This window comes from Nicotiana attenuata, unplaced genomic scaffold, assembly GCF_001879085.1.
Source record: "Nicotiana attenuata strain UT unplaced genomic scaffold, NIATTr2, whole genome shotgun sequence".
NCBI lineage: Eukaryota > Viridiplantae > Streptophyta > Magnoliopsida > Solanales > Solanaceae > Nicotiana > Nicotiana attenuata.
In genome coordinates, this window is record NW_017670384.1 from 511,750 (window position 1) to 531,469 (window position 19,720).

Genomic DNA, 19,720 nt, shown 5'->3' on the forward strand with positions numbered 1-19,720 from the left:
ATTGATCTTAATTATCTCATGTGTAAAATTAGTCACTCTTTGTAGTGCTGTAACTAGGGTTGATATACTGGCACTAGGGATCATATTCTGTTACTAGTAGTACTAATTGAAACAGCTTTTTCTTAATTAGCCCGTCCCTCTTTTTGTCCTTTTCTTACCTGCATTGCACAGTAGTAGAGAAACCACCTATTTCTCTTTCTATCATTTTATACATACAACATTAACACTGTAGCATGCACCACCCTCTGACCCCTTCTATATATTTTCCCAAATACATCACCATTACTCCATAAGCTCAAAACCCATATAACACTAACAAAATGGAGAGGCCAAGCTGTTCAAGACCTGAGGACCCCGACCTCTACAAAGATGATTTCTTTCAAAAGGTAAGAAAGAGTTCACCCTTTTCATGCATTTCAACTTTTTGATGTTTACTTTACAGCTTCTTTCCAAGTTTTCTTGCTTATATATCTTGGTTTAGTTTTCAACCTCTGTTACTGCCAAGATAATGATTTTTCCAACTTCATTGCATAAGTTTCTCTAATTTTTTTCCTTTTTTAGTTTTCAATCTCATATATATGGTTTTTAATTAAGTTGTGTTGCTAAATGTTTACCATATTGTGCTGATTTAGCATCAAGATGCCACAACCCTGTAAGATTGACAACCCCTTAAAGTAGCAATTTATATATATATAAATGCTTCTTTTTCATAAATATTTTTTTTCAGGCAGCATTCAGTTGGGTGGGCAAGGAATGTCTCCTTGCAATCGATCATCAAGGAACTTGTAGTATGTCTTCTAGTGTTTTGTTTTCTGTTTTGATTATTCAATTGCTCTTTCTATATATGTTTATTTTTTTAATTACTGGTTAAGTGATAAAATATATTTTCAAATGAAAGATTGTTGTTGGGCTTTTTCTGGAGCTGAGGCTATTACAGCTGCATATGCCATTAAGAATAAGGAAGTCATTCCTCTCTCCAAACAACAATTGATTGACTGCACACCCAACTACTATACTGTCCGTTCCCTGAAGAGTGTGGAAAAAAAAACAAGTGCCTGCTATACTGCGCATTACAATTTGGTTTACGAATTTGCCAAGGATTATGGCATAGTTGAAGAAAGTGCATATGAATATAATGAGATGAGAGGAGATTGTGTCCACCCCACCGCTGTAAGTCATATTGTTATAACAATTCAATTAATATTTTGAGTTTTTTTTATTTGTTCTCCAAAAAGTTTTAGCTTTTGCAATTTTTGTCCCAGAGAACTGTGTTCATTGATGGCTATGAGAAAGTACCTAGCTCGACCACTAAAGAGGGGATTGAAGAATTAATCAGGAAGCAACCAATCACTTGTGCCATCCCCTTTGTTGCTAGCCTTCAGGCGCATGTCGGAGAGGTGTATACATTAATTATAAATGTTATCGTTTCATCTTTAATTTTCTTTAGAATGCTATTTGATGTATGTGTTTTTCTAATCTCTTGTTTGTTTTCAAAACAACTTAGGGGATATATATGGGGAATTCTGAATTATCTAGCTTATCATATCCGAAAATCAATTACTAGGAATATATATAATCGTATGAGTTTGCATGAATGTTATAATTAAAGACTATCATAGTAGTACGTGAGATGAGAAGGAGATTCTGAAATAGAGCCTAGAGTTGCTCCTGTCTCTTAAAATTTCTTTAATAGTTCGTTTCCTTTCTAGTTTGAAAAAAACGAAAGAAATGTGAGTATATGAAGTATTTTTCGAACAAGAATGATAGGGTCTTGCTTGGTTTTACTCTTTATAAAATTTTGCACTAGTGTCGTTATTTCCTTGACTAATTTGCTTTGACACACTAATATTCCTCCATCACGTACTTTCTTTCTAATTACAGCTGATACACCCTCGCCGAAACATTGAAAATATGCATACCCTTCAGATACGGTATCAGTTTAATAATATGATTGTCTACAACTTCAACGAATTCCAAGTCTTTAAATTCATCTCCTCTGCATGTTCAGATTTCAATATCATTTTTTTGTCAAATTAATTTTTTCTACAACTAGAAAACCATTTTTCCAAATTATTACTGTATTTATATATATTATTGTATTAACACTTCGGCTTCTGTTCTTAATCAAATGTTTCACATAAATAAATGAGAATGTGATAATACCACGTGCAAATGAAGAAACTTCGGATTTACACTTCATTATAACCTTCTCCCATTTTTCACTATAGCATTAAACTCAAAAAAAGAGCTTTGAAACTCTTTAACTAACCATTTCCATGTTTTATAGGCAGGCATCCCGTTAAACTTGTCACCAATTTTTATTTTGACACTTAAATTGAGGTTTGTTCTTATTAAACACTTTAACTTTATTCAAAGTGTACCTATTGAACACTTCATATCTAACCAGCAAAATATATAGAGCTTCATCCGTGATGATATGACAAAAATAACAAATTAAACTAGCAGCAAAAAAGAAAAGCTTTTGAGTTAAAAAAAGAATTAAAAGAAAATAAATTAAATACTACTTTAGACACCCCCCCCCCCCAACCATCCAGCGGGGTACCTTCTTCCCAAACCCCTCCCCTTCCTCATCCTCTTCCCAAGACTCCTCTTCTATTCATCATCTTCAACATCTCCATGCATTCCTTTCTTACAAACTTCCACCTTGCTTCCACACCCATTTCCACCATCTTCAACTCTATTATGTTGCTCGGATCCTCCAAAAATATCGTCGCGTGTGTAAGATCTTTAAAGAAAATAATGCATTTTTGGAGGATTCGACATGGTATGGCGGCATTTTTGGAGGATCCGAGCAACATAATTTAGCAACTGCTATCTTAAACTGTTTCATCAGACATAACAAAGAGAACTAATAGAAAGAAAATCATGAATAACTAGAATGTAAACTCTCCTAAAGTAGGAGATTCATATCTTACTATAATCTTCAAGAAAACCGGTCATCATTGACAAGATTATTATAATCATACAGTAGGTCATCCCAACATCATTAACAAAAGTAAGCTTCTGTAATTTCACAATACAACAGAGAGAACTTTTGATTGGTCAATACAACAATTGTAATTGTTGGTGCAGTAGCAAACTTACGAGAAAGTTCATTTGGTGTTTAAAGGAATCTGAACTCTTACCAGACAACTCTCACTTAAATCAAGAGCAATGCAACTGACATATGGAAACAACTCCCTCCACTTCTTATCCTTTGGCGGATCAATTATTTGAATACATTTACCAGTTCTGCAATCTAAGGCAATTTCACAAATAATAGACAAATAATCAAAACATAAAAAAAGAAAGATCCAAATGAGCAAAATCATGTGTAACTTCTAAATAACAGAGAGAGCCCAAATCAATAAAAGCCAGCATTGGCCATTCATCAGGCCTTGTGCTCCTATTACTGAACGATAAAAAAAACTAGATGCCCCTGCGGCAGACCTTGTGCTCCTAGTGCTAGAAGTAGAAAGAATATTAAAGACATATGCGTGCTGTCACATCCTCTGAACCAGTTATAACCTGAAAAATGCCAAGCGAGAGAAAGAGAGAAGCAAAAAGAAACAAGGCAGAATTAAAATTGAGCTCAAATTCCAATCGTTCAACTTAAAAGTAAGTCACCCCTCCCATTAAGATTGAGAGATGAAGCAAAACAAAAATACACGTCTATATTTATATTCTATTCCCCCAAAGGAAACAAAACATGAAGGTGCCATTGCACTAAAAGAATTTTGAACAATTAAAAGCTTCAAGGAACAGGATTTTTTCCAGCTCATATGCCAAGTTTAGTTTTAACCTCAAAGTGAAGAGCCAGCAACATGGGTATCACACACTCCTATCCATAACAAAATCTCTTCAAATGGGAGAAATCAAATCTTGAAAAGAGGGAGGGAGAACTAGCCAGCACCATAAGCATTTGGTACATGGAGTCCATAGAATGGAAAAGGTAATGACTATACAGACAGAGAGAGAGAGTGTATGGGTGACAGAATAAGAGACAAACAAAAGCTTTACCTGATTGTGAGAATTTCCCGCAACGATGCAATGCAAGTAGTCTGAATGTCCTTTCAAAACCAACTTTACTTCATTCTACTCCTAAGCACCTTAACTTTATTTAGATTTTCATGACAAAAATCTTATTTAGAATAAGCAACGAAGAGAGTCGAAGTATAAGTCGATAAAGTAAACCAAAAGAATGAATCGATTAAGAGATCTCATAATAGGAGTCAACAATACACCTTGAGCAAATCCCAGCAGTATGCACAAGAATCAGCAGCAGCAGCAAAAATGGATCCAGTCTACAGTGGAACACAAAATATTAAATAAAAATATGTAGACATGACAACTTTGAGGTAAGTTTTGAAAAGGATCAATCAGAATATCAGACTTGACCTACGAAAGAGAAGAATCCATGTGATATAAACAGGTAAATTAACAGAGTTAACTATGTCAGACACTTTGAACTAACAGCTCTAGCTATGGTACCGTAACCCGGAAGTCCACTCAACATGAATCCCTACGTAGTCACTTGATTCTTCTCTCCAAACCACTTCCTACGGTTGTGCCTGGAATCCTTCACGAAATTTGGTATTCAAGAATCACACACACAATACTATATCAAAATAGAGTAGGTCTAATGTACAAAAGAAGACCGGCAACCCCCCAAAAGTAATGCACCAAAGAATCAAATGAATAAGACAAATTGTCTGCTACTAAGATATTCTTTTGTAGTTCATCCACAAATTTAGCAATTCTAGTAGATTACACAATTTGAAAAAAATAATAGCTTCCACCGCCACCACACTTCACTCTCTTCTTTGTAAAAAGGAAATGAAATGAAATATTGCCTCATTGCTGCACAGTATATAGGTTTCAATGACCATCATAATGTAGTGAAGGACCCAAGATATTCCTTCATAACAAAAAGCATCTGTACTTAAAGAACTGGTTTGCATCTCAGTACCAAAACGAGACTCTAACCAGGAAAAGATAACTAACCACAATCTACCTATACCTCCTGGGTCCTGTCTGAACCAGCTAACGCGTCAACTGCAATCAACAACAACGACCTAGTAAAATCCCACAAGTGGGGTATGGGTAGGGTAGTGTGTACGTAGACCTTACCTCTACCCCAAAGGAGTAGAGAAGTTGTTTCTGTCAACTGCAATCAGACTTACATATAGTCCAATCCACTCATTCCAGACTGTCAATCAAGAAGCCACTCGGTTGATTTAGAAAAAAATAAAAGGACAACAAACCTGAGTATTAACAGCCATGCAATTATTCACTGGAATTGGAGAAAGCGAACCCCACGGACCTCTGAGATATGAGAACATGGTTGGAACAGAAAAGCAATAATAGTTTAAAGTAAAACGAAAGATGCAATTAGTGAACCACTCACCATTGTAACAATAACTAATTTTCAGATATAGAAGGCGAAGATAAAAAGTCATCTAAAGACCAATATAAACTAGTGATGAATTAACCGTGGATCTAAAACTTAGATTGCAATTTATTTATTAACTCCCCACACCCACCCCAGAAAAAAATAATAGATCTAAGAAAAGCATTGAGGAATCTTCTTAAGCACCAAGTATGCGAGGAAAATATCAATAAACCACCAAGTAAGCAGGAAGCTTGCATAGACAAAATGTTTAAACTCTGAACAAGTAGTCTTTTGTTGCACATCAATTGCTATGCATGCAATATCAGCACCTATCAGTGATGCAAACCGTCTCAGAAGAGGTATGAAATTCTTTATCATGAAATTATTTCACGTTTTCCAATAGCTTACTTTTGTAGAGGATTCACCAAGTAAAGCACTGTCACCTCAAAGAATTCATATGATTGCAAAAACAATTCTGCCACATACAGAAAAAGGATGTTCATTGAATAGGTTTTGGTTTTTGGCTAAGCTAGTATCTCAGAAGCACACAACATACATAGTGTGGGGACCAAAAAAGGACCATGCTTCAAGTGTGAGGGTTAGAAAGACATGCAAGAAATTACATTCCAGATAAGAAAGAGGCAAGAACATTTGAAGACTAGTATCTGCCAGCTTTTTAGGTGGTGGAGAAAGTGCTTTTCCTCACTTCTTTGTCATTCAATTAACAACATTTGTGGCAGTTTGCCTCTGGTATATCTACTCCTTTTTTTCATCTGTTTTTCCGATTTTTTCTCAAAAACTAATTTTTATCAGTAAAAAGCATAATCAAGACATTCTCCCCAGACACCCTTGCCTTAGACTTTATTTTAAGCATTAAAAGAATCACATAAAGCCACAACCTAAATAACCAACTGGAACGAACTCCAGCCCAACCAGATGGTGTCGCAAGTCCTTGTTTCATGTTTTAAAGTTAGATGTCCTTGATACTGAACACTATGAGTCCTTCCGTCAGACAGCAAAAAGTCTAGATGTATCAATTATTCCCCACTTCAATAACTTTTAAGACATAAATTCAAAAGATATAATGGCGTTTTTTATGTAGTAACAAGTATTACAAAGTAAATTTGCATGCTAAAGATCGAAACCAATTCAACCAAAAAAGCCTTTTAACATGGAGCTTCGGACGGGCCCAAGTAAACGCCAGCTAGTGTCCTATAGCGTGCTCCCTTTCTTTTGGTATCATTCGCTTGGAACCTGATCCACGAAATGGATACAAAATAGGTGGAAAATTTTTTCTCAATCGAGAGTATGTTCCCTTAGTGACTTTAGAATGGAATAAAGAAGAAAAAGAGCTGCCTCCTGTCCTAGGCGAAAACATATGTTAAGACTTTTTATTGTTATATTCGGTAGAACTCTTCTATGTTATGTAGTTATGGTGTCTTGAATCCTCAAGGTTCATTTTTTTTTGGTTATTCCTAATGAAACTAGTGGAACACTATGTTAAGCTATAGCTCATTACAGCTGGCATGCCCCCCATATTTTCAAAAGATTGTCTTTTGTATCTGACTCTGTATTGTGCCCAATGTCCATGTCCTTGACCGTAATATGCAGGGGGGCACATACACTCGTAGATTGAGATACATGCTTAACTGCCAAGAAAAATTGTGTCTCTTGTATCTGAAACACATACTTGACTACAAATGCGTCGAACTCAAAATTAACACCCTGAAGTTTGACAGCATTACAGATGTAAGAAACTGCTACAAGATGGGCAGATTGAAAACTCTAAGTTGCTGAAATCGACACTTTCAACTTCTAATTTATTAAGGCAATGAAAGAAGCAATTACATATGGATCCCAGTCCCCAATTCTTTCACTCTTCGACTTCCTCTCACAACGCAAAGACATTATGACAAGTTTGTGCAGCAAACAGATTATTAAGCTGCATAATTTTTAGTATTGCCCATATTCAAATATGAGAATCGATGCTTCTTGCCCATAAAAATAAAAATGAGTCATATATTAGAAATAGAAGCAACATCAAGCATATGTCCTCAAATGTTCAAAGTAGGATGATAGAGGATCTGTCAGTTAACAACTACAATACCTATGACTAGTCAACTCAATCCCAAACCAGTCAAGGATCTATCGCTGCACACGAAAAAATTGTACCTTGCACCAGCTCCTTAGAAGTTAGACCCCAATAATTCTTTCCATTTCCATCCACGAATCCGACCATCATCACCACAACTGCATGATATCACCTACATTAACAAAGAATCGGCATGTATAGTAGAACATAAATAACAGTGATTGAAGAAATTATACTAGATAATTCCTTTATTTATGAATGATAAGTACCATGAGATAATTGCCTCCCCGTTTACGTATACCAATTGAAAAGAAAATCAGTTGACCTAGTTGTTTGACAGCTCAGTCACTAGCTAGGACCATTTAAGACATATGAGCTCTAGTTAATTTAATAGATATCTACCTGCATTTCAAATGCTTGAAGAAATATATGCCCATAGTGTTCAGTTTTCACTCCAAACAAAAACTTGAATTGTTTTCCGTTTGTGCTAACTCACCTACAATTTTAGTGAATACATACGAACCGAAAAAGTTTATAAGAACAAATACCTCAATAACAGTGAATCCTCATCGTTACCATAAAATTTAACATCATAAGCAGGTCCATCATGTCCTTGTACCAGCCAACTAGATTCAACAACTAGCACCAACGAACTAAACCAAATTTACCAAATAAATTATCAATTCAATCCAAACGATGACCGCCACACTTCGAAAACATGGAGAAAACAGGAACTTACCTACCCGCGGACCTCAATCCTACCAAGACGAAGAAGCAAAAAAAAGAAAGAAAAAAAAACTAAGTACTTTAGTTAATAACTTTTGCTTCTTTAAGTTAGAGTGAGATATTGAGATTACGAGGCAAGAGGAGATGGAGTAAGAGGCGATAGTGCCGTTGCGGCGACAATGAGGTCCGGATAAGAATTACGGTTTGGATTCGTGTTCGGGGCGAATGCAGTACGGAAAACAGTTCGGCATTGGGATTCTCTCTCCAGTAAAATGGAGTCTCTGTACATGTCTTCGTCCCAGCTCCTGCAGTCCATCGCTGTCACCATTGTTACCTGAATTTTTCGGGAGTTTAGTGAATCAGGGTTTTGCTGAAACCTTGACGAAGAACCGGGAGGGCGGAGAATTCGCGTCTTTATCAACAACGTTGTTTTTTTCATCAACGACGTCGTTTTACGAGTCCGAACAAGTTTGGGTCCATTATCTATCTATATTTATATGTAGTAGTAACAGTATTGGCAACTCCGACATCGCTAAAGTAACAGTCTTGGCATGGCAATCTATGACGGCGTGATATGGGGATAACCAATCCACGCCCAAGATGACCCCAAAGTCGGTCATATCAAGCAACAGGAGATCTGCTCTAGTCTCAAAACCACAAAATGTGACCACATATGACCGATAATTCCGATCCACAACCACAGAATCGCCCACAGGAGTGGACATATGAACAGGAGTACCCAAGGACACACGAGAAATATTCAGAAAATGAGCAAACAGAAATAATACATATGAATAGGTAGACCCTGGATCAAATAGCATTAAAGCATCCCTACCGCAGACGGAAATAATACCTGTGATAACGGAATCTGAGGCCAATGCATCTGGTATGGCCGGAAAAGCATAGAATCTAGCTGAAGTGCCGGTTGGTTGGCCTCCACGTGACTGAACAGTAGCTGGCTGACCTTCCCCTGCCTGGCCTCCTCCTCTAGGACGGCCCCTACCCGTCTGTCCTCTGCCTCTGGGCGGCAGGGCAGATGGTGCTGAAATTATGGGTTGTTGGCCCTACAGCACTACCTTGCCCCGAAGTCTGGGGCAGGCCCTCTTCATGTGACTCGGATCTCCACACTCGTAGCAATCTCTCGGCGCCATAGACTGCTGCCCTGAAGTCTAGCCCGGATGGCCTAAATACCCACTAGAGGAATTCTGAATAGCTGGTGGGCGGTATGAACTCTCTGGTATAGCACTAGTCTAGGAGCTGGAAGAACCCTGGGGACCTGAGTAACCGCTGGAAAGTAGTGAAGTCAACCCCATGAGACTCCAATATCCTCATGTTGTGCAGTCTGTCCCTGCACCTATCAATAAAATCCTGGGCATCCTCATGACGCTCGCCCCCGAAAATAGGAGGGTGTAGTCTAGTCCATCTATCCAATAACTTTTGTTAATCGTCGTCCGAAGTTGGCCTGGGCTCGGGTACCACTACAACAACTGGTCGAGCCCTATACGCGGGTAGTGCACCCGGAGTCTGATATACTGCAGCTGCATGACCAGAAGCCTGAGCAGTAGGGGTCTGTGCTCCCCCTCCTACCTGAGATGTGGTTGGGTCTGCTGGAAATAAACCAGCCTGAGTCATGGAATCCATGAAGTGCAACATGCGGCCCATGACCTCCTGGAAGCCCGGTGTTGTCATGAAATCCGCCAGGGAAGGCTCTATTGCGGACCCCTCGCTCTGCTCCTCAATAATGGGATCCCCTGCTGGATCCGTTGGTGGTGAAACTGGGGCAACTCAGGGAAGCCCTCGTCCCCTACCTCGGGTCGATACCATCCCCCGGCCTCTTCCCCAGCCTCTAGCAACGGGGGAGGGGGGGAGCAGCCACTCCCGGGTCTGAAACGTCTGTCGTGCGCATCCTCACCATCAGTGAGAGAATAGAAGAAGGAAATTTAGTATACCATCAACTACACGATAGAATATGAATAGAGAGTAGTTTCCTAACACTCTATAGCCTCTCGAGGATAAGTACAGACGTCTCCGTACCAATCCACCAGACTCTATTAGGTTTCCCCATGACTTGTGAGACCTACGTGAACCTAGTGCTCTGATACCATGTTATCACGACCCAAATTCCATTATAGGTCGTGATGGCATCCAACACCGTTGTTAGACATGCCAACTCTAATCAACTAGTGAATTCTCATTCTTTTCGTTAATCATTCTTGACATTTACTTAACTTAAAGTCAAGGCAATCGATAGTTAATAAATTATAAGGCGACTAAATTGGGAAAGACTAAAAGGGACCATAGCAATATGAATATAACCCAAAAATAATAGCCTACTAATGTGTGTGCCAGGAACTAGTGTCACAAGTACTAGGGCAACTAGTAGAATGTACGAAAAATACAACTAATCCTACTGCCTGAAGTTAGGGGTGTTAAACGGGCCGGGTCAGCCCGATTTCGGACCGGCCCAGACCGGTTAAAACCGAAACCGGCCCAGACCGGTTAAAGGGGGTTGGGTTGGGCTGGGTTAGGGGGGCCACACGGGTTGCTCTGTTTACATTTGAAATACCGGTTACCCGGACCGGTACAACCCGTTAGGTGAACAGTGTTCGTAAACCGATTAACCAGACCAGACCAGACCGGCCCGACCCGGTTTAACGTTAAAAAAGGTTTTTTTTTAAATATGGGCCCAGGTCTGACCGTTGGCAACGGTCCATTTCAGAAAATGGCCATTGCCCAACGGCTGAATTGCACAATTAGCCCAATTTTGGGTTTTTAAAAAAAAAAATTAACCCTCCTTTTAAAAACTATAAATACCCCCCCCCCCCCACTTCCTTCATTTCTTCACTCATCTCTCAATTATCATTTCTCAATCTCAATTCTCAAATCTCAATTCAAGTTAAATCATGCCTCGTACTTCTAGAGTGCGCTCATATGTTTGGCAACACTTTGAGGTGGTAGAAGAAAATGAAGAAGGTCGGAAAGTAAAGTGCAAGAACTGCGGTCAAGTCTTAAATCTTCGTTCAGGGTCTGGCACAGGCAGTTTAAGGAGGCATATAAAGTATTGTCTTGAGCGTCCTCCGGAAATTCGTATTTAAGATTTTAAGACAATTTATGTTATTTTAAAATTATTAGACGTATTTATGCTTAATGTTTTAGTTTGTTAGATTAATTTGAAGTATTATTTATTTATTATGCATGAAAATTTAGTTTTACTATTTTTTTGTTAATTTACTTTTTAAATGCAAACTTTAATTTTGTAATTTTGAAATAAATGTAGCACTTGCAATTTATAAGTGTAATTTTTCCCCATCTTCCTTGTATTCTTTCTATTAATACAAAGTATTAATATAACTTACAATAGTTATACAAAATACAAAAAAAAATACACTAAACTCGGCCCGGCCCGGCCCGGCCCCCTTAACCCGTAACCCTTACGGTTCAATTTTTACCCGGATGAATCCGAACCCGTTAAACCCGATAAGTCCCAACTCGTAATTGGCCCGGACCATAACCCGTACGGGTATAAAAAATCCCAACCCAGACCGGACCGGCCCACCCGTTTAACACCCTTACCTGAAATAGAATAAACAATAAATGACAAAAGGATCGGCAAGCTGCAGAATGGCTCAGAAGGGGCAACTCACCGTGAGATCTCAATCAGGTATCAGGAACGCGCGCCGGACTGGTAGCCAGATGTACCTGCCTCAGACCTTGTACATTTAAGTACAGAAGTGTAGTATGAGTACATAAACAATATGTACCTAGTAAGTATCTAGTCTAACCTCGAAGAAGTAGAGACGAGAGTCAACTCGACACTTACTAGGGTTAATAATAATATGATTTAAATGTTCGCTAAACATGGATATCATGGATAAATAACAGATAATAATAGGACGTGATGGTTCTTTCATAAATAGTACTTCAGTTTCCGACATTTCTATTAACAATCTATATTTCAAGGCATTGTAAGTAGTTCAATCATAGAAGGTACTAAGCAAACAACATGCACAAATAATGCTGAGATCGTATGGCCCGATCCAACATAATAATAAAGTGTGCACCCTCGAAGGGTCGAACGGCGTGAACCATAAATGCATCTATTACTCCGCTCGCGAATCATACATGCGACGCGGTAAAATACAAACAAACACACCAAACAGTCAATCAAGAATTCATCAGAAAGGCAATTACCCAAAGTAATGTTAATTTCTCTTTAACGGTAAATAAAATGATGTCTTAACTTTTTAGTAATTTATTTGCCAAGTTGGATATAATTCACGCAATTCAAATTGACAACCAAGTTGCAAGTACGACAAATAAAGCATTCTTTCGGGTCCTACACTACCCAGACTTAAGCATAATAATAGCTACGCACGGACTCTCGTTACTACATGCGTACGTAGCCCCCCACAAATAGAAGCATATAACCAATTAATTCACCTATGGGTACAATTCCCTCTTACAAGGTTAGAAAAGAGACGTACCTTGCCCCGAAGCTTACTTCCAAATTCAAGAATGCGCTCAAACGCTCAAATCGGAGCCGAACGATCCAAAACTATTCAAATGGGGTAAAAACTAGTCAATACATACTCAAGAGTTCATATTCTAACTATTAAATTAATTTCCCAACCCTAAATGCAAGGTTTCTAAAATTCACCCCCGGGCGCACGTGCCTGGATTCCGAATTTTTTGAAGAAAGGTGTTACCCATAACCTAAGGATCAAGAATATATGATTTCTTCTACATTCCATAACAAATTTCGTGGTTAAATCTTGTTTTTATCAAAACCCTGGGTTTTACTATAAACCCATAATTTTCACTAATTTACATGGTATAATCTACCCATAAACTATGTATTAAACTCAAATTAGGTAGGAATAACTTACCTCACAATGCTAGGCTGAAATCTCCCTTTTGGAAGCTCCCAAATCGCCCAAGAAATGAAAGAAATGTGTCGCAAATGACACTTTCCCATATTAAATGAAGGCACTGCTTTCAGCGATTCCTGTACCTACGGTTAGGGGACCGCATCTGCGGTCTCGCTTCTGCAAGGGATCATCCGCTTCTGCAAAATTGGGCCGGGCTAGCTGGGGCCGCATCTGCGGTCTGGGGAACGCTTCTGCGGTTCTACTTCTGCGGAAGAGGAGCCGCATCTGCGGAACCTGGGCTCCTACGCTTGGGCCGCATCTGCGATTGTTAATCCGTTTCTGCAATCTCGCAACTGTGGCTGGCCAACCGCAGGTGCGGTTATGACAAATTTGGAGCTTCAGCTCTTTCTCAAATTTCCAACTTAGCGTGAGCCTCGTCCGATTAACGCTCGGGGCCTCCGAGGCCCCGCCCGAACATACCAACAAGTTTGGAATTATAAAACAGACTCGCTTGAACCCTCGAAACGCCCGAAACAACGCTAAGTCTAAGAATCACACCCTAAAACCAATTGAATCAAACTTATGAACTTCAAGTTCTTCAATGTACTTCCAATGTTCCGAAACGAACTTATACTACTCGGATTGACACCAAATGTTGTGGGCAAGTCTTAAATGATAATACGGAAATATTCTTGGTCTCGGAATTCCGTTCGGACCTCGATAACGCAAAAACTCACTCCAAACCAGATTTAAAGAACTTCAAAATCCTTAAGGAATCAACTTTCACTATTAGGCGCAAAAACGCTCCCGGGTCATCCAAAACCCAATCCGGACATACGCCCAAGTCCGAAATCATCATACGTGGAACCTTCAAATCCCGATTTCGGGGTTGTTTACTAAAAATGTTGACTGAAGTCAAACTTGGCCTTTTAATCCAACCTTAAGGAACCAGGTGTTCCGATTTCAACCCAAGCTCTTCCAAATCCCGAACCAACCATCCCTGCAAGTCATAAATCAGTAAAATCAAGTACGGGAAGTCTTATTTAGGGAAACAGGGTTCTAGAAAGCAAAACGACCAGTCAGGTCACTACATTCTCCACCTCTTAAACAAATGTTCATCCTCGAACGGGTTTAGATTCATACCTGAAGTGCTAAATAAGTGTGGATATCTACTCCGTATGTCCTCCTCGGACTCCCAGGTCGCCTCCTCAACTGGTTGGCCCCTCCACTGGACCTTCACCGCAGGAATCCTCTTGGATCTCAACTGGCGATCCTGTCTATCAACAATGGCAACTGGCTCCTCCTCATAACCCAAGCTCTCATCTAGATGAATAGTACTGAAGTCTAACACATGAGACAAGTCGATGTGATGCCTCCGAAGCATAGACACGTAAAACACTGTGTGGACCCCTGATAGGCTGGGAGGTAAAGCAAGATCATAAGCAACCTCCCCAACTCTCCTCTACACCTCAAATGGGCTTATAAACCTTGGGCATAATTTGCCCTTCTTCCCAAATCTCATAATACCCTTTATCAGGGAGACTTTCAAGAGAACCTTCTCACCGACCATAAATGATACATCCCGTTCCTTCTGATCTGCATAACTCTTCTTTCTTGAATGTGCTGTGCGAAGTCTTTCCTGGATCAACTTTACCTTTTCCAAGGCATCTTTCACCAAGTCAGTACCGTACAACTTAGCCTCGGCAGGCTCAAACCATCCGATAGGATAATGACATCGCTGACCATATAAAGCCTCAAATGGAGCCATCTCGATGCTGGACTGATAACTGTTGTTGTAAGAAAACTCGGCCAAAGGTAAGAACTGATCCCACCGCCCTCCAAAGTCAATCACATATGCTCTAAGCATGTCCTCCAAAATCTGAACTGTCCGCTCCGATTGTCCGTCAGTCTGCGGGTGAAATGTTGTGCCGAGCTCCACACGGGTCCCCAACTCACTCTATACGACTCTCTAGAAATGGGAAGTGAACTGAGGGCCTCTATCTGATATGATGGAAACAGGCACACCGTGAAACTAAACTATCTCCCGAATGGCCAACCTTTCTGAAGTATAAGCGGTCACAACCACAATGAAATGTACCGACTTGGTCAATCTGTGACAATGACCCAAACTGCATCAAACTTCTGCAAGGTCCGCGGCAGCCCAACTACGAAGTCCATAGTAATGCCCTCCCACTTCCACTCGGGTATAGGCATCTGCTAAAGTAGGCCACCTGGCCTCTGGTGCTCATATTTAACCTGTTGGTAATTCAAGCACCTAGCTACATCCTCAACTATGTCTTTCTTCATCCTCCGCAACCAATAATGCTTCCTCAGGTCATGATACATCTTTGTAGCACCTGGATGAATAGAATATCGTGAACTATGTGCCTCCTATAGAATCCTCTCCCTTAATCTATCGACATTAGGAACACATAGGCGACCCTGGAGTCACAGAACACCATCCTCGCCAATAGAAACCTCATTAGAACTACCCTGTAACAACGTCTCTCTGAGAATTGCTAGATGAGGATCATCGTACTGCCTAGCCTTGATCTCTCCCAATAATGAAGACTGAGCAACGACACACACAAGAACTTAGTTAGGCTCTAAAATATCCAACCTCACAAGTCTGTTAGCCAAGGACTAAACGTCCAAAGCTAGTGGCGTCTCCCCTACTGAAATGTATGCCAAGCTACTCATACTCTCTGCCTTCCTGCTTAAGGCATCCGCGACCACATTTGCCTTGCCTGGATGATAAAGAATGGTGATGTCATAATCCTTCAGTAACTCAAACCATCTACGCCGCTTCAAATTGAGATCTCTCTGCTTGAAAAAATGCTGTAAGCTGCAATGATCAATATAAACCTCACATGACACCCCATACAGATAGGGCCTCCATATCTTAAGAGCATGAACAATTACTGCTAACTCTAGGTCGTGCATAGGGTAATTCTTCTCATGAACCTTTAGCTGACATGAAGCATATGCAATAACTCACCCCTCCTACATCAATACACATCCCAGGTCAATGCGTGAAGCGTCACAATATATAGTATACATTGTCGCGCCCCCTTTTTTCTCGCGAAATAGGGTTTATGACATTTGGGAGGACAACTCGTTCCCTTTTGGGAATTGGGTTTGAATTGAAGAGTCGCCACCTAATGATTAAAGTGCATTAGGACACTAAGGAGGGTTTGATTTGAGTAACCAAAGATTGGGTAAGGGCTTGAAATTATCCCAAGGGGAAGGTGTTAGGCACCCCTCAGGATCTACTAGTGTAGTTCCCGGGCAGACTATTGTTGAGAATTTAAGTGCAAATAACACAAAGGCAAATAAGGACTTCAAATAAGAGGGGTTTTTCACTTAATGGTTACAAACAGTAAAGTTAGAAAGAGCTAAAAGAAAGCTGGTTTTTTTTCTTAAAGAAATAGTTTGAAATTTGAAGAGAAACAAAGAAACAAAGAAACAAAGGCAAAGGGGGGGGGGGGGTCCTAGGTTTATAAATAATATGGATCACCCCACACAACATCCGGTAATCACTCCTCAGTGAGGGGATACACGAGATGTTATCGCGTGGTCATCATATCCATATCTACCCTTTCCCACCCCGTTAAGGTATTAAAGTGCGGAATGGTCTCGTTTACTTATTGTATGCTATTACCCGTCCCAATCCTATCAGTCCCGGAGGCATTTAGGACTACTAATACTAAGGGGTAGGGATGTTAGTCTTATTTATGGTTTCAAAAGGCAAAATGCTAAGACGACATACAAAAATGAATAGCAAATTGGGGAAAGCATATAACAAGTAAAAGGCTCAGATATACCTCCTTTAAGCAGAGAAAACAAGTAGCTAGCATGACTTACACATACTGTTTTTAGGGCCTGATTAAGAATTGAAAAGTTGAGGCTGGCTGATTTATCACATAATTCAGATAAAAAGTCCGAATCAGGCCTGCCTGCTGGTTGTAATTAATAAAGACTAATTCAGTTTATAATTATTTTACCCTAAGGCTTGCCTAAGTGTTGGCCAAGGATCCTATAGGCTTACTGACTTCAGAAACAATGAACTAAATGCGTACTGTTTAAGAGGAGTTGCCAGATTATTAAAGAAAAGCAAGTTTTAACAAAGGTTATAAGTTCTGCCAACGTTATTACTGGTTTTAAAACTGATACGTGAATGAAGCGATTCCGATTCGATTAATAGTTCCTATAGACATGCTTTCTAAGCGCTGTTAATTTTTAAACCCTTTTATAGACATGGTAAAGATGCAGGAGCCTTATAGGCATGGTATCTAGGTGCTGAGTTTCATGTAAAATGATATCTAATCGCAATTGGTTGTTTAAGACCTATGAACATGATTGCTAGATGAAGAATGGATATGCAAGATTCAGAAAGACCTATAGGCATATTTTCTATATGCATATGTAGAATTCAGATTTCCCGATACTTATGGACATGATTTCTATATGAGAGAATACAGAAAACCTGTAAACATGGTATCTATATGAAAATGTAGAAACCTATAAACATGGTATCTATATGAGCAATGCAGAAACCTATAAACATGGTATCTATATGCAGAAACCTATAGGCAGGATATCTATGTGAGCAAATGCAGAATTTCAGAGATACCTATAGGCAGGATATCTACCCTTTTTTCATACACAGTTACCCGCCCTTTTCACTAGCCATCCTCAGGGGTTCATTACAAAATTATTACAGCCCAGAATAAAGTAAAAGAATACATCAGAAATTAAAAGTACAACCAAGGAGAGCCTAATTCAGACTCAACTGACAAACTTGCTGGTCTAGAATAGCTACCGGCTCCTCCTCATAAGACAAGTCCTTATCCAACCGGACAGTGCTAAAATCTAACACGTGGGATGGATCACCGTGATACTTCCGAAGCATGGACACATGAAACACTGGATGCACGGCTGATAAGCTAGGCGGATTTGCAAGTCTATAAGCCACCTCTCCCACTCGATAAAGAATCTCAAATGGACCAATGAACCTAGGGCTAAGCTTGCCCTTCTTCCCGAATCTCATTACGCCCTTCATAGGCGACACTCGGAGCAATACCCGCTCACCGACCATAAAAGCCACATCTCAAACCTTGCGGTATGCATAACTCCTTTGCCTAGACTGAGCTGTACGAAGCCTATCCTGAATAACCTTGACCTTGTCCAAGGCCTCCTGAACTAGATCCGTACCCACCAACCGGTCCTCCCCCGACTCAAACCATCCAACCGGAGATCGACATCGCCTACCATACAACACTTCATAAGGAGCCATCTGGATACTCGACTGGTAGCTGTTGTTGTAGGAAAACTCTGCTAAAGGCAAAAGCTGATCCCACGAGCCTCCAAAGTCAATGACACATGCTCAGAACATATCCTCCAAGATCTGAATAGTCCGCTTGGATTGGCCGTCCTTCTGGGGATGAAATGATGTACTCAACTCAACCTGAGTGCCCAACTCTCGCTAAAATGCTCTCCAGAAATGCGAGGTAAACTGCGTACCTCGGTCCAAAATGATAGACACAGGCACACCATGAAGACGAACAATCTCCCGGATATAGATCTCAGCTAACTTCTCGGATGAATAGAAGACTACCACAGGAATGAAATGCGCTGACTTGGTCAGCCTATCAACAATGACCCATACTGCGTCGAACTTCCTACGAGTCTGCGGGAGCCCAACAACAAAATCCATAGTGATGTGCACCCACTTCCACTCGGGAAGCTCAATCCTCTGAAACAATCCACCAGGCCTCTGATGCTCATACTTAACCTGCTGACAATTCAAACACCGAGCCACATATGCAACGATATTCTTCTTCATTCTACGCCATAAATAATGCTTCCGCAAATCCTGATACATCTTTGCGGCGCCCGGATGAATAGAGTACCGGGAGCTGTGGGCCTTCTCTAAAATCAACTCTCGGAGCCCATCCACATTAGGCACACAAACTCGCCCCTGCAATCTCAAAATTCCATCATCATCTAAGGTCAACTGCTTGGCACCTCCCCGCTGCACCGTGTCTCTAAGGACACACAAATGGGGATCATTAAACTTCCAATCACGGATACGCTCCAATAATGAAGAACGAGCGGACGTGCAAGCTAATACCCGACTAGGCTCAGAAATGTCCAACCTCACGAACCGATTGGCCAAGGCCTGAACATCCAAAGCGAGCGGCCTCTCACCAACCGGAATATAATCAAGACTGCCCATACCGGCTGACTTCCTACTCAAAGCATCGGCCACCATATTGGCCTTCCCCGGGTGATACAAGATAGTGACATCATAATCTTTCAACAAAAAATCCAGCCACCTTCTCTGCCTCAAATTCAACTTCTTTTGCTTGAACAAATACTGAAGACTCGTGTGATTAGTGAACACCTCACATGCCACGCCGTACAGATAATGCCTCCAAATCTTCAATGCGTGAACAATGGCTGCCAACTCTAAGTCATGAACCGGATAATTCTTCTCATGAATCTTCAACTATGGCAAAGCATAGGCAAAGACCTTGCCACCCCACACCAACACTACACCAAGCCCAATACGAGATGCATCACAATAAACTGTATAAGGACCTGAACCTGTGGGCAAAACCAACACCGGTGCCATAGTCA

General features: G+C 40.4%; 1 protein-coding gene and 1 long non-coding RNA gene across 22 annotated transcripts; one reads left to right on the plus strand and one right to left on the minus strand.

The window, feature by feature from the left end:
• The first annotated feature begins 320 nt into the window (after nt 1-320).
• On the plus strand, nt 321-1,564 carry LOC109238675 (cysteine proteinase COT44-like). The gene is made up of 5 exons (XM_019405160.1): nt 321-386; nt 728-788; nt 899-1,170; nt 1,263-1,397; nt 1,505-1,564. The coding sequence occupies exons 1-5, from the start codon at nt 321-323 to the stop codon at nt 1,562-1,564; spliced, it is 594 nt and encodes a 197-aa protein (XP_019260705.1).
• A 1,379-nt stretch (nt 1,565-2,943) lies between these two features.
• Nucleotides 2,944-8,651, minus strand: LOC109238681. 21 transcript variants are annotated; one of them, XR_002069791.1, is made up of 5 exons: nt 7,565-8,651; nt 5,005-5,325; nt 4,245-4,304; nt 4,021-4,114; nt 2,944-3,528 (listed from the first exon to the last, which is right to left on the minus strand). It is a non-coding gene; the product is annotated as an uncharacterized LOC109238681 (long non-coding RNA). The 21 variants fall into 21 exon arrangements; XR_002069780.1 differs by having other exon boundaries at nt 4,492-5,325; XR_002069777.1 differs by having other exon boundaries at nt 4,475-5,325.
• Nucleotides 8,652-19,720: the final 11,069 nt, after the last annotated feature.

Excerpts from the sequence above, each read along its gene's own strand:
- LOC109238675 (XM_019405160.1), top strand. The coding sequence starts at position 321 with ATGGAGAGGCCAAGCTGTTCAAGACCTGAGGACCCCGACCTCTACAAA. Across the intron at positions 1,171-1,262 it reads ATTGTGTCCACCCCACCGCT|AGAACTGTGTTCATTGATGG; the intron begins GTAAGTCATATT and ends TTTTTGTCCCAG. Across the intron at positions 1,398-1,504 it reads TTCAGGCGCATGTCGGAGAG|GGGATATATATGGGGAATTC; the intron begins GTGTATACATTA and ends AAAACAACTTAG.